Source organism: Poecilia latipinna, unplaced genomic scaffold (genome assembly GCF_001443285.1).
Source record: "Poecilia latipinna isolate Pla-1442-1.1 unplaced genomic scaffold, P_latipinna-1.0 Scaffold1, whole genome shotgun sequence".
Lineage (NCBI taxonomy): Eukaryota > Metazoa > Chordata > Actinopteri > Cyprinodontiformes > Poeciliidae > Poecilia > Poecilia latipinna.
Genome location: NW_015112617.1, coordinates 590,662 through 603,445, shown reverse-complemented (window position 1 = coordinate 603,445; position 12,784 = coordinate 590,662). Strand labels below are relative to the sequence as shown.

The window sequence follows — 12,784 nt, the reverse complement described above, 5'->3', positions numbered from 1 at the left end:
ATAACCTGTAATATAAAGTGCAAGCAACAGAGATTTTACCTAGGAAATGTAGTAGTAGGAAAAGCCTCACAATAAACTCTTCTTTTATTGCAGTAGAATGATAACACTATAGAAAAAAGTAAAATTAATGTCTTTAATTTGAGTTAATTTAGTGGAGAGAGAAAAAGTAATCAATGTTGTTGCAGTTAATACTTTGCACAACCACCTTTTCCCCCCCCAGAGGACAACACTTAGTTTTCTTCGATAATATTTCACAAGGTTTGTGAAACTAGATAGCAGAATTGCTGACCATTCCTCTTTGCACAATCTCTACAGATCGTTCACTGACCAGGGTAAGTTCCTTTGCACTCTTCTCTTCAGCTCACTCCACAGGTTTTTGATTAAATTTAGGTCAAAAGACTGAAATGGCTGTGGGAGAAGGTCATTTTTGATTGGTAAACAATTTATATGGTTATCTGGTCAAATGTGTGGATTTATTAACAAACTGAAATATCCAGTGACAGTACATTTTCAGATTTATTCTTCAGAGCCCTCCATGTTTCCTTTCTTTTTCTTTTTTAAAACATGTCTTCATATCTCAAAGAGTGAGGATGATATTCACTTTTTAAAGATACAAAGAAAGGACCATTCCTCTTTGTACAATCTGCCTGTAGCTAATTTTAGCCATTTTTGCCCATACAACATTTGAAGTCCTGCAGCGCTTAGAAAACTTAGCAAGTAAATGTCAAAATATTTTTTTCTCCCTTACTATCTTCCCCACTGTGTGTGGTTGCCAGAAACTTTGATGTTCGTCTATCTCTGACAGTTCACGTTTTTAATTATTGTTCTAAAAGCAGATATCAGCAAGTGCAGGGCAGTTGTTGGTGTCATATCTATGAATATCAACACACAACTGTTTGACTTGAAAGCCATAATCTCTTGTATTGTCCAGATAGAGAAATGAGAGTCCATGTCAGACCATATTTTCACTTGAGACAGGAAGTCATAAATTTAAGATTCTTAGACCTTTTGATGAAATTATAAAATATAAGTATAAACACAACCAACAACAACAAAAAAAACATATACCCCTTACTTATATGCACATAACATATGCATTTTATGATATACACAAAGAATCTGCACAACTATCAGGCGCCAACTTAACAGAAGGCTCCCCAAAGATAGGCTCCCCATCTATTAAATGTAAAGGCGACTTGCCATAGCAAAAGATTTAGCCGTGTAACGTCATTACTGTCGACAGGCCGTTGGTCCAATCAGCATTCAGTTTGTCCCGACGTCCTGTGACACTGCGGAAGTGAAGACTTTAGGCTGTGTTTTCTTCCTTTCGAATTCTGCTGGCTTCTGACAGGTACAATTTGTACAATTTTATGGTACGTTGGGGAAGTTTTAGTAACTTAATGAATTAATGTTGTAAACTTATAGCAGGCTGTTAAAAAACCATACACTCTTTTATTCAGCATTGTTAGCTTAAATGCAGAGCAGCTAACACAGGTGACTGTTCGAATAGTTGCTGATGGAGAAAGTCTGTTTCTGCCATGTTTTTTATACCTATTTTTGATCTTTATTTTCTGAATAGCTATTTCGTTTGTGTTTGATGGACGTGGGTCTCTCGTCAGGTGTCGCCATGGCAAAGCAGCCGCTTGGGAAGACGTTGCTGAGGAATGTAATCCGACACACAGATGCCCACAACAAGGTGCGTGTGGCGTCCTGTATTAGTGTTAGGAGGCGACTAACTTAATAAAAACTACTTTCACTGGTGCTTCCTTTACGTAATTTTCCATGGCAACAATATATGTTTATACTCTACTTTCTCCTAATGTTTGTCAAAATATCAGACATCAAAGAAAAAAAAGTATAAGCGGTATGTTAATCGGCGTCAGTGCACAGATCACAGTAAAAGAGATCTAACACTCGGTAAAGCAAGGGCTTGACACATTGGGGTTGGTGCGTTTTAAAACAGCAGGAGGCTGAAAAAAGTTTTTTATTTTTTTTATTTCTAATTGTTGTTTGAAGTACAGTCAAGCTGGTAGGAGGCACTAAACTCCATCTTTCCCGTAGTATACATAAGCGTGTAATTATCGAGGTAGCAAGGGGTGTTTTAAGTGAAGTGCACATTTAAAAGTAGCTTCTATAAATGGATGTAAAACTTTAATAGAATTCATGACAGCATGTCAACTTTTAACTGTAGCTGATAAATTAAATCATGATGGTATCAATTTTGTTACAGCAAAAAAAAAAAAAGTTTGACACATCTGTACAAAAATTATTTATGCTAACTCTGGAGCAGCTATTAGTGATGTACTCCACACATCTCTCTTTTGTGGAAGAATGGTTAAAAGAGAGGGGTTGTTTAAAGGAAAAACGTAAGAAATGAGGGGGACTTCAGCCCCAGAATGACCCTAAACATTCAGAAAGAACTACAATGGAATGGATCAAAGCATGCTCTCCAGTCAAAGTTTAGTTCTTAGATGAACTGCAGCATTAGGTATTGAATTGGTGGGTTGGGATAAAAAAAATGCACGCAACATGTTTCAGATTTAAAAAAAAAATCTTAAAGAGGAAAATAATATAATTATTTTTCTTTTTCACACCGTTGTTTTAGTCTATCAAATAAAATTCATGCATAAAAAAAGTCTTAAATTCATGTATCTAAAGAATAAGGCTTAACATTCCTTAAATTCTTAAAAAATAATAATAATTTGGCCTTGAATATGTTAACCACAGGTCTTAAGTTTTGTCAGTAACAAACTGCTAAAATGCCCTTGCTATCTCGCTAGCTAGCTGTGGGTAAGTGCAAATTTGCAGGACGATGTTCATCTTTACCACTGGTTCACTTTCGTTGCCAACTCATACTATGCAACATCTATTCTGTGGAAAAACATCTTGGCACTACGGGGTTAAAACCCGAGAAATGTCACAGTTTTGTTCCTCTAGTTCCCCAAAATACAGTCGACGCTGCTACTACTGCTAATCTAAGAACCTTTGATGCGACACAAACTGTTGGACGTTTTTTCTTTTGGTCATTTCTGTCATGATGCGGATCTTAAATTTTAATTGATGAAACCTGCAGAAAACCTGCCCTTAAATACATGGCAGTTTGTGACTGTAATGTGAAAAAGTTCAAGTAGAAATAATTTTTGCGAGGCACCGAGAGCTGAAGGTAAGATAAAGCTTCTACATGATTAATATTCCCAAAGTATATCAAATAACTGTAGGCTATGTAGTAAAAAAAAAAATTATTTCAGCATCTGATGGAGTTATTTTTCTGTTTTCAGAAAAAAAAATCTGTGCCTTTAAAGCTAAGTAGTTCCCGACAGAGACTCATCAAAACCCACTTCATTTTTGAGTTTGCCCAACACAGTGGAGTGCACTGTTAAACAGTTGATATAAAAAGAAAACACTTTCAGGAATAATTTGGTGCAGGCTGGCAGGCGGATGGTGCTCCTGTGTGGCTGCGTCTGACAGGCTCTCATTTCCCAGCATGCAACTGCATATGATAAGAGAAGCTGCTTAGACAATGTGCGGCAGCTGTGCCAGCCGGTTTCACCTGGCACCGCTCTCTTCCTTCAGCTGAGTAAAAATTCCGCTCCCTGCTTCACAAAAGGGGTTTTTTTTTTTTTTTTTTTTTTACATTTTTTGAATCCCTTAAAATAGAATTCATAGAGTTTCATGTTATCTCAGGGCTTAAACATTGGTTGTGCACATTATCTGATAGAATTAAGGTCAGAGCATTGAAAAGTACACATTTACTTTTATTATAAGGCACAATAACTAAAACGAATATGTATGCAGTACATAAACGCTTCACAGTGTGTGTGAATGAATGCGCATCGCATCTGTCCAGTTTTTCCATGTACATATTGTTGTTGACCCTCCGCAGATCCAAGAGGAGATGGAGATGTGGAAGATGCGAGACTGGGAGATCCAGGCATCCGACCACAAACATTTGCCCAACGCAGACATTATGAGGTGGGAGCAGAAAACATCCCAGTTTAATTTGAGCAAGCCGAGCAAAAGCCGCACAGATCCATGTTTTTCGGGTCATACATTTCTCCTACACCGGGTGGAAATTGATTTTAAGTATTATTCTGTGCACGAATACCTCTCTCATTTTGTAGGTCCCACAGTTTAAATCTTGATAAAGATGAGACTTGTACTCACTGAAACAGGACTGCAACTAACAGTTATTTTAGTTATCAACTATTCTGATGATTAATCAATCGGATAAGAAAATGGCACATTCTGCAATTTTTCATTTAAACACTTGAGCCTTTTTATACAATACTAGAATTATGTTAAAAGATACAAGAAATAATTTTTTAAGTCAGAAAATAAGGATCTTATTGCCTAAAAAGCAATAATATGTAATTCCTTTAGTGTGTATTTGATCATTTGTAAAAAAGGATGAATCCACAGCTAAGATCTCGATTAATCGTTTTATCCCTACATTAAAATAATAATAGATTATTACCAAAGGATAGAGTACTCATACCTGAATATGGAATGTTGACTTAGAAATATAATAATCTTTGACAATTTTACTTCAGTTGCCCTTTTTGACTCATAAATATGGATCACATTCCAGAGGAGGAATGCACTGCGATCGAGTGTCCGACCATCCCAGAAACATGAGCGCCGGCAGAGAGCGAGCGTCGGAGCACGACGACAGAGAGGCTCGGTACTGGACACGCAGGCTCTACGAATTTGAGGCCGGCGATCCAGACAGGTAGACGTCGTGATGTTTCTCGGCGTTTTGATTTGTAGTTTTCTGCTTTTGTTATTTTGTCAGACACTCCGGAAGCGCTGTAATTGAACGCAGTGTTCCACTTCACAGGTGGGGGCACAGTGGCTTCAAGGAGCTCTATCCTGAGGAGTTTGACACTGACAGGTATGCAAAAAACAAAAGCCAAAACAACAGAAAAAAAAAAGAAGTCGGTTATGTAATTCTGTTTTGAATTGCAATCATGCAACTATCAGTGTTTTCAGGGCAAAAATCAATTTCCAGTTTTCTATTAAGTGCTTTCCCATTCTGACTTTGACAGATTGCTTTTTTTGTCTTAAAGTATGGTTATAATGTAAATTTTTTACCTTTGACCTTTCCATTATATTATAACATCATTCCCTCATCACAAACATATCTGGAGTGTTGCTTTGATTCATTCATGCATGTTTGAGTAACTCTTCAATCTCCCATGGCAACCATTCAGGTGGTGCCTAAACACCTGCTCTCACAAAGCTCCACCCTGGAGCTCCAGTTAAAAATGTTTGTAAACAGCATAATAAGAAGCATGTTTGTGATGACTTCCTGAAGGCGGAGTGTCAAAAAGAGCAGGAGTTTTTTAAAGAGACAGAGACCTAATTTCAAGGCAACAAATTACAAAGTCAAATTTCTTTTAAGCCTTGTTTGATATATATACATAGGGTTTTTATGACAACTCAAGGTCACATAGTTACTTAATTGTGCTATAAAATTGCACTATATGCCTGGAAAATACACAATTTCCCCTTTTTAAACTTACTTCTAACTGCAATAATTGAAAATGTCCAAATCATAGTTCTCCCCCAATTAAATTGTATATTCATTTCTAATAAGATGACCAATTCAGTATGAATATCATGCCAAAATGTCAGAACTAGAATGAAAATAATTTGCTTGGGAGTCACAGTATCTCCAGGAGCCAGGAAGCCTTTAAAATGAGCCTAATGAACAGGCGATTTTAAAAACTGAATGTTCTCCATGATAATGTGCTGTTCACTGAAAATTAAGGTATTTTGTCTAACATTTCCCTGAAATTAGACTTCCAGATTCCTTCTTCCATTTTTGCTTCATATTCACAGAAAGTCTTAATTCCTAAGAGGTTCACAAACATTTTGGAAATTACTCTAAGCCCATTTTGCATTATAAGCACTTTTACTCTATTAGAGGGTCATTTTAAATCCCCCTCAATCACCTGATGTAAAATTATTTGTTTGAGGACAGACCTGAAGGAATCTGAATGAATATGGTTTTATTAACTGTATTCATTTTTCAGTTTCTGAAAAAAGATACTAGAAGCAAATAATCTTAAATCCTCTGTTGGCCCAGCCCTTCAGGTTAGATTGGGATTAAATCCAGATCATATCAGCACAATTTTGTATTTTATTTCTTAATGCAAACTACCTGCAATGAACTGGCGACCGGTCCAGGGTCTACCCCACCCCCCACACACACCGTTGATAGCTGGAGATGGGGACCAGCACCCATCCCGACCCCAATGGGATAAGGGTGTAAGAAAATGGATGAATAGATGGATGTAAACACTTGTTTGGCATTTTTAACCATGTCCTTAAAGATATGTTCATTCATCTTTTTACTGACCAAATCCAACAAATTTCATGTTATACTGGATGCCAACAGATACCTTGTCTTCTATTTCCTTCCATCTTGCCCATAAGAGAGTTAGTGCTAACTGCTAACCTTTCTTCTATTATGTTATATATAATCTCATTTCTATTGGGAGTTTTTGAAACAAATACTGTTTAACAGTTCAAGTCCCATGGCTGTATTTGTTTATGTATCATCTGATTTAAAGAGTCACTGTTTATGGAGGTCTCGTTGATTTAAATATATCATGTGATCAGAGTCAAAGTTAATTTGGAAATTATTAGACTTTGAATCCAATTGTAACATAACAGTTAGGTTTTTAATTAAATTAATAACCTGACATAGATCAAAGTAGCTCCAAAAATGACAGTGGGCATTTTATTTCTATCTTTTATATTAAAGCGACAGTGTAATGTATGTTTCCAAGCACATTCTGTCTCTTTATAGCACAAATAAGTAACTATGTTATCTTTAGCTGTTATAAAAAATATGAAAAACTCTGGAGGTTGGAAACTGCAGCTCAGAGTTGGAGCTGCGTCTTGAAGGCGGGGCTAGGTACACCCAGCTGTTTTATGCAGTTGAATGTTTGTTACGGGAGATGAGAGGATTTCTCAAACATGGATAAAAGAATCAAAGCAACACTCCAGGTATGTTTTGATTAGGGAAAAACATAATGTAAAATTGAAAAAGTCAATTTCGCATAATACTGCCCCTTCAAATCTAACCATCAAAACCAAAACAACAATCAGCACATTGTAAAAATAACTTCATTATACCAATATGTGAGGCCAATTTAGTGCGAATACTTTGTTCTCAAATCCATCAAAAACAATTTCTTAAGTAGAGATGGACTGATTGGACTTTTCCAAAGCAATTAGTTTGACTCAACACAGAGCTTTATTGTAATATAGGAAACATTGATTATTTTAACTAAAAAATTACATTTACTGAAAGCAAACAATGTGTTTACATTGCTGTGTTTTGACTAGTTTAACATTGTTCACTTATTTTTTTGCAGTGACAAAAGTGTAACCATAAAGAACAGACGCCACAAAATGAAGAAATCCAAGTCCGACACAGAAGCATGTCTGTCAAAGAGGTCCAAAAAATCATCCCGAAGGAAGAAAAAGAAAAAGAAGAAAGCCGACTCTTCGAGCGACAACAGCGATACGGACGACAGAAGTGACACGAAAGACAAGCAAAGGAAAAAAAAGAGAGGCAAAGGTCGACACAAAAACAAGAAAAGTGTGAAAACCCAAAGGAGAGACGAGGACAGCAGTTCAGAAGAAAGCAACAGCGGAGGAAAAAAAGAGAGACAGACTAACAGTCGCAAAAAGCGAAAGCGCGACTCCCTCAAGGACTCGGACTCAGAATTGGACTCGAAAAAGAAGAGGAGGAAAAACTGGAAGGAAGCAGGCGAGGAGAACTCCAATGATAGCGAATGACTGAGACGCAAACACACATAGAGCTAACGTCTAGAAGATCACCGTTTTGAATTCACAAGGGAGGCCTCCACCGTAGGGCCGTGTTGTGTTTTTACGGTGCACCAACAACCATGTGCTGTTGGTCCTTAGTCTGCTCCTTTTTAGGATAAATATCTGAGCTCACTTAGCAGGCTGCATGAAAAACAATGGAGCGGTTTCCACCGCCTATGCATCAGGAATCCTACAAGACGCAGCCTCAATGATCACCTGTTTCCTGCGCCGCCTCGTATTTTGGTCCTAAAATTGTGACTTTTTTTAAAAGTGTATTTAATAGAGTGAAATTATGCAAGTTCAATCAAGTGAGACAAATTGTGTTTTTCTACAAGAGCTTTTTAGGTTTATACATTTTATACATTTGTTGCTAAAATAAACCTTTATTTTGCAATGGTTTTTAATTTTTCTAGAAAACAGGAGTATTTGTAAAGATGATTCCTAGTGATATTCGACAATTTTTCACTCCAGTGTTGAATAAATTTGTTTTTATATAAGCGTGGGAAAAAAAAGATCAGTTTATAGTGGACTGTTTTAATTTTAAAAATTCTAGAAGACACGGGAATAAAGTAAATAGAGTTAAAAACATACATGCAATCCTAAAAGGAAATTAAAATGCGTTTGGAATGTGCTTAAAGCTGCAGTATATAACTTTCATAAAGAATGAATTTTGCTTAATTGTTCAAACTGTCAACATATCATAATCTTATGAGATGTTTAATATGTGAAAAGATTGACTTCCTCCAATTCCCCTCTGAGCTAATATTGCCCTCTGAAGAAATTTATCAGTCCGAAGCAAAAACGGGGAGGAGGGTTTTTAGCGCTGTCGGTCACCTTATGTACTTGCTGCTAAATGTGCTAATGGTGGATAAGTAACTTACTATTACAGAAAAACCGTTTATCCTCCATCATCACTGGCCATGCTAACTAGGCCTAGAATTTGTAACAGGCTCTGCTATCAGGCAGAAGCTGTAGCTTAGCAAAGACAAAGTGGGGATTTATGGGTTAAGATCCTCCCCCTGGCTCTGATTGGTTGATTCTAGTTAGCGCTACTCCAGATTATTTGTCACATGGTGATGTCATGACATGGTGATAGTTTAAACAAACTAACTTTTTACAGTTGCATGTTTAAAGGACTCTAAACACACTTCGCTACAATAGTCCCGCACGCGCAGAGCCCTTTAGACTTAGCAAAAATAAACTGAATGAAAAGAACAGTTTTGAATTAGTGGGCTCACTAAAGAATTAAAAACATAAAAGTCGGCAATATTTCCAATAAACGCCCCTTTCAGGTCTGATCCTTTAGGAACTCACCACCATTCCTCGCTCCAGGGTGGCTGGTTTATATGAGGTCCTAATGACTTCCGGAACAAAGGTGAGACAATCCACGCCTTTCTCGGAAACGCAGCGAAATCTAAACAGCTAAGGATAGGCGCAGCTAGTCTATCCTCCAGCTAACGGCTCGCACCTTCGTCTGTCTGTCTTTGCGCCAGTTTACAGCAAAGTTGTTGTACTTTTTACCAGTATTACTACAAAACTTCTCTCCAAAGAGTCTCCCCATTGACTGTTGCTCTTTCCTCCATTTCTACTTCCGCTTAGTTTGCCTTAGTTGGTAATTGTTGTTTACGTCCGGAAAATTCGCGCATGCGCACAATGCTGGAGGGTTAAAAGATATTAATGTACTAGTGAGCGATAGCTTCCGCGGTAGAACAATTCTGATAAACATGCAAGCATTCCCCACACAAAGTCAAGCTGGCATAGCGGACCTCATAGCCCTCCCAATTATTTTTTTTTTCTTAAAACTTTTTTCCTGACCTGTGAAATGTGACACGCTTGGACCTTGTTATCTAGACGTGTTGACAATTAGCAAAGCACTGCCTCCATTTTTTCTTTTTACATATCGCATACATTTAAGCCTTAGTGTGTCTTAAATGTGTTAACAGCTTGTCAGCAAAAACCAATGTTTTTTTCCTGTGGACAAAAAAAGTGCCCTTCTGAATTTTACATTTTTATTTTTTGCAGTGTATTGTGTGTGGCCCAAGACAGCATATGGCTATTGATTTTAAATAGGTATACATGATGTTCCAGCTGTGTCTGTGCACATGTGACAAAGTCTGCCTCCTTTTCAAAAATAGGGGAAAGAATTTAACGCTTGAATGTGTTGATTTTTACGTCAGACACAATCCTGTTAAAATAATTACTAGTACTTCTCAAAACTAGTGCAATGCATCAAAAGGTGAATCACTTGTAAGTAGGTTCATAATTAAAACACTTACTCTAATACAAAATAAATGCCACCCATTTGTAATGTATTGAAGATAATTTTACTTGGCAAATGTCAATGCTAATAACATTTGTAAAACTTTCAGTAACAAAATAGAAATGTCAGAGCTGGATGACTCTGAGAGATGACATATAAATTGGTATTTAGACATGTTGAGCAACCTAAATATATGGAAAAATTAAAACTTTATCTTGAGCAGAAAGGCAAGCTCTACTGCAGATTTGAAGCTATAATCTGATACTAAAGCATATAAAAATGAAAAAGGTGAAGAAATGCACTACCTTCAGCTGATCTCTTTAAAAAAAAAAAAAAAGATCCAGTTTGGAGCCAAACAAGAGAGACGTATTGACAGCAGGAAATGATTTGATAACTCAATGAGTGCTTCTCACTTCCAGCGCTTTGAAATAACCTTTCGACATTATGCTGTGACATATTCTGATAAAACATCTTGTGATTCTTTTCAATTGTTAAGTTGGGGGGGAAAATGCAGGGCAATTTCCTATACAAAAGGTCTGAAGGATCAAATACCTACTGACAATCTCACCTCAGACGGAAAACATATTATTTATGATTCAATTCAGAGCCGTGCTGGGAAATTAGGGAGAAAATGGAGTCCTGCTTAATCTGGAAAAACAGTCCATTTATATATAAAAAAAAATAAAAAAGGACAATTCACCAACAGCCTATTTTCATCAGTGATGGAGGAGAATAAGAATAATCCTAGGTTTCTTTTTTAGGACGGTTGCCAAACTCATATAGAATCAGTTCTGCTGAGTTGAGCTTTCCCTCGGCTCTCGGCAGTAATGACTCGGTGGAGTTCTTTATAAATAAAACTGGTTGAATCACTGGCCTCCTCCCTAACGTAATTATTCATTCTCAGTAAATGAGTCAGCATTGAATGTAACCGTAGAGCTCGATCTGTTCTGATTCAGTCAAACTTTCCAAGTTATCAAAAATATTCGCTTCTTCTGAAATATTCGCTTGGATGTCAGACCCAATGCCAAACAAACTAAGGAGATGGTAGTCTCCAGCTTAGATGTGAATAATCCATCCTTGGTAAACAAATGTGTACCACAGGTTCGTAAGTGAGACTTGATAAGTTGCAGCTATATCGCTATTATTCCTTTCTGATATAACATTCTTGAAAAAAATAGTTGCCAGTCAAGTGTGTGAGCATCTAATCAATAACAACCCTTCTGAAAGGTTTCGCTCAGGTTTCAAAGCTCATCATAGCAACGAAAAAAGAAATGATGAAAACTACAAATGATATTATCTTGGCCTCAGAAAACGGACTGTTCTGTTTTATTAGATCTTCTTTGTTTTTTTTTTTACAAACTCGATCACAACATTCTCTTAGGAAGATCTGAACATGTAGGGATCAGAGGAACAGCACCAGGCTGCTTTAAATCTTATCTGTCCAACAGATTTAAATTTGTTCAGGTAACTGAGAAATCTTCATTCTCCAGGGATACCTGTGGTGTACAACAGGGCATAGGGTCGGAGCCAATTCTCTTCATCATATATATATATATATATATATATATATATATATATATATATATATATATATATATATATATATATATATATATATATATATATATATATAAAAATTGGTCAATTGCTGTCAATTTGTCAATTTTCAACGTTGTGCTGGTTACACTTTACCTAACCTTTACCATAAAGGTTAGGTAAATTATGGGCATGTCCTGAAGACATAAAAACCTGAATGACTTAAAATTTCCGGCTTTTAAAATAAGACAAGACCGAAGTAGTCATCTTTTGACAAGAGCCTTGAGAAAAGAGGCTTCTAAGTCAATCACTTCATCAGTATGACATTTAATTGGCCTCCAGTAATTAAGTAAAGAACCTCAGTGATATTTTTAATGGGACATGTTCTTCAAATCCAATACGAACCAGATTTTCTTATTTCACCTCTGCTTAGGCTATCCTGACCTATCGCTGCAGCTATTTTGCTATAGGCAAAATAGCTGCCTATAGCTAAATAAATAAATAAATAAATAAATAAATAAGAGTATAAATAGGTTCAACTGAATTGAATAATCTGGTTTCATGATCAAAGTAAATACATTAATGATTTATAAAAAGCTCTAAGTAGCTCAACTGATGAGCAGCAGGTTGCCCTATCCTGTCAGGTGTTGCCGCCTTTGTAATTACTGAGAAAGAGATCTCGTATCACCATTAACAACCCTGAAAATATAGTTTTACTTTCCCTCCTCCACTGTTCTAACCTTATTAACATCATCCTCTGTGCAAGCTGTTAGCAAATAGCTAGCCCCATGGCATGTGGTTGTTTTGAGATAATCTAATGCCAATGAAAGTGTTTTGTAAACCAGTCTGAAATTGTTCACTGTAGAGGCCTGGAGCCCTTTGCTAAGTCTGTGTCAAAAGGCTAAACGTTTCCTCCAAGCAGAGGAAAGCTGCGAGATTTGCTTGTCTGTAGCTGACTGAATCCCTGAAATAGGAAAAAAGAAAAGCAAATGAAAGTCATGAAAACAGGCCTGTTTCTTCAAGAGAATCTTCACTGCAACCGCTTAAAGACGCTTAGCCAAAACCCACAGCTGAATGTGTTTTACAGCTCCCAGTAAAAATATGATCATTCACAGAAATTACAAATTGTTTTTCACATGCGTGATT

General features: G+C 36.7%; 2 protein-coding genes across 4 annotated transcripts in view; one reads left to right on the top strand and one right to left on the bottom strand.

Moving 5' to 3' along the window:
* The window catches only part of dixdc1a (DIX domain containing 1a), a 29,419-nt gene extending 19,980 nt beyond the window's left edge, over window positions 1–9,439 (bottom strand). The window contains exon 1 of the mRNA XM_015034920.1: window positions 9,157–9,439. The gene's annotated coding sequence lies outside the window, so the exon portion shown is untranslated. The remainder of the gene's footprint in view (window positions 1–9,156) is intronic.
* Window positions 1,235–8,479, top strand: nkapd1 (NKAP domain containing 1). Of its 3 annotated transcripts, none has more exons than XM_015035127.1 (6): window positions 1,235–1,351; window positions 1,580–1,696; window positions 3,884–3,972; window positions 4,589–4,729; window positions 4,838–4,891; window positions 7,386–8,479. In XM_015035127.1, the coding sequence occupies exons 2-6, from the start codon at window positions 1,598–1,600 to the stop codon at window positions 7,810–7,812; spliced, it is 810 nt and encodes a 269-aa protein (XP_014890613.1). In that variant the 5' UTR covers window positions 1,235–1,351; window positions 1,580–1,597; the 3' UTR covers window positions 7,813–8,479. The 3 variants fall into 3 exon arrangements, with proteins under 3 accessions (XP_014890613.1, XP_014890695.1, XP_014890783.1); XM_015035209.1 differs by having other exon boundaries at window positions 1,236–1,351; window positions 1,620–1,696; XM_015035297.1 differs by having other exon boundaries at window positions 1,236–1,373; window positions 1,620–1,696.
* Window positions 9,440–12,784: the final 3,345 nt, after the last annotated feature.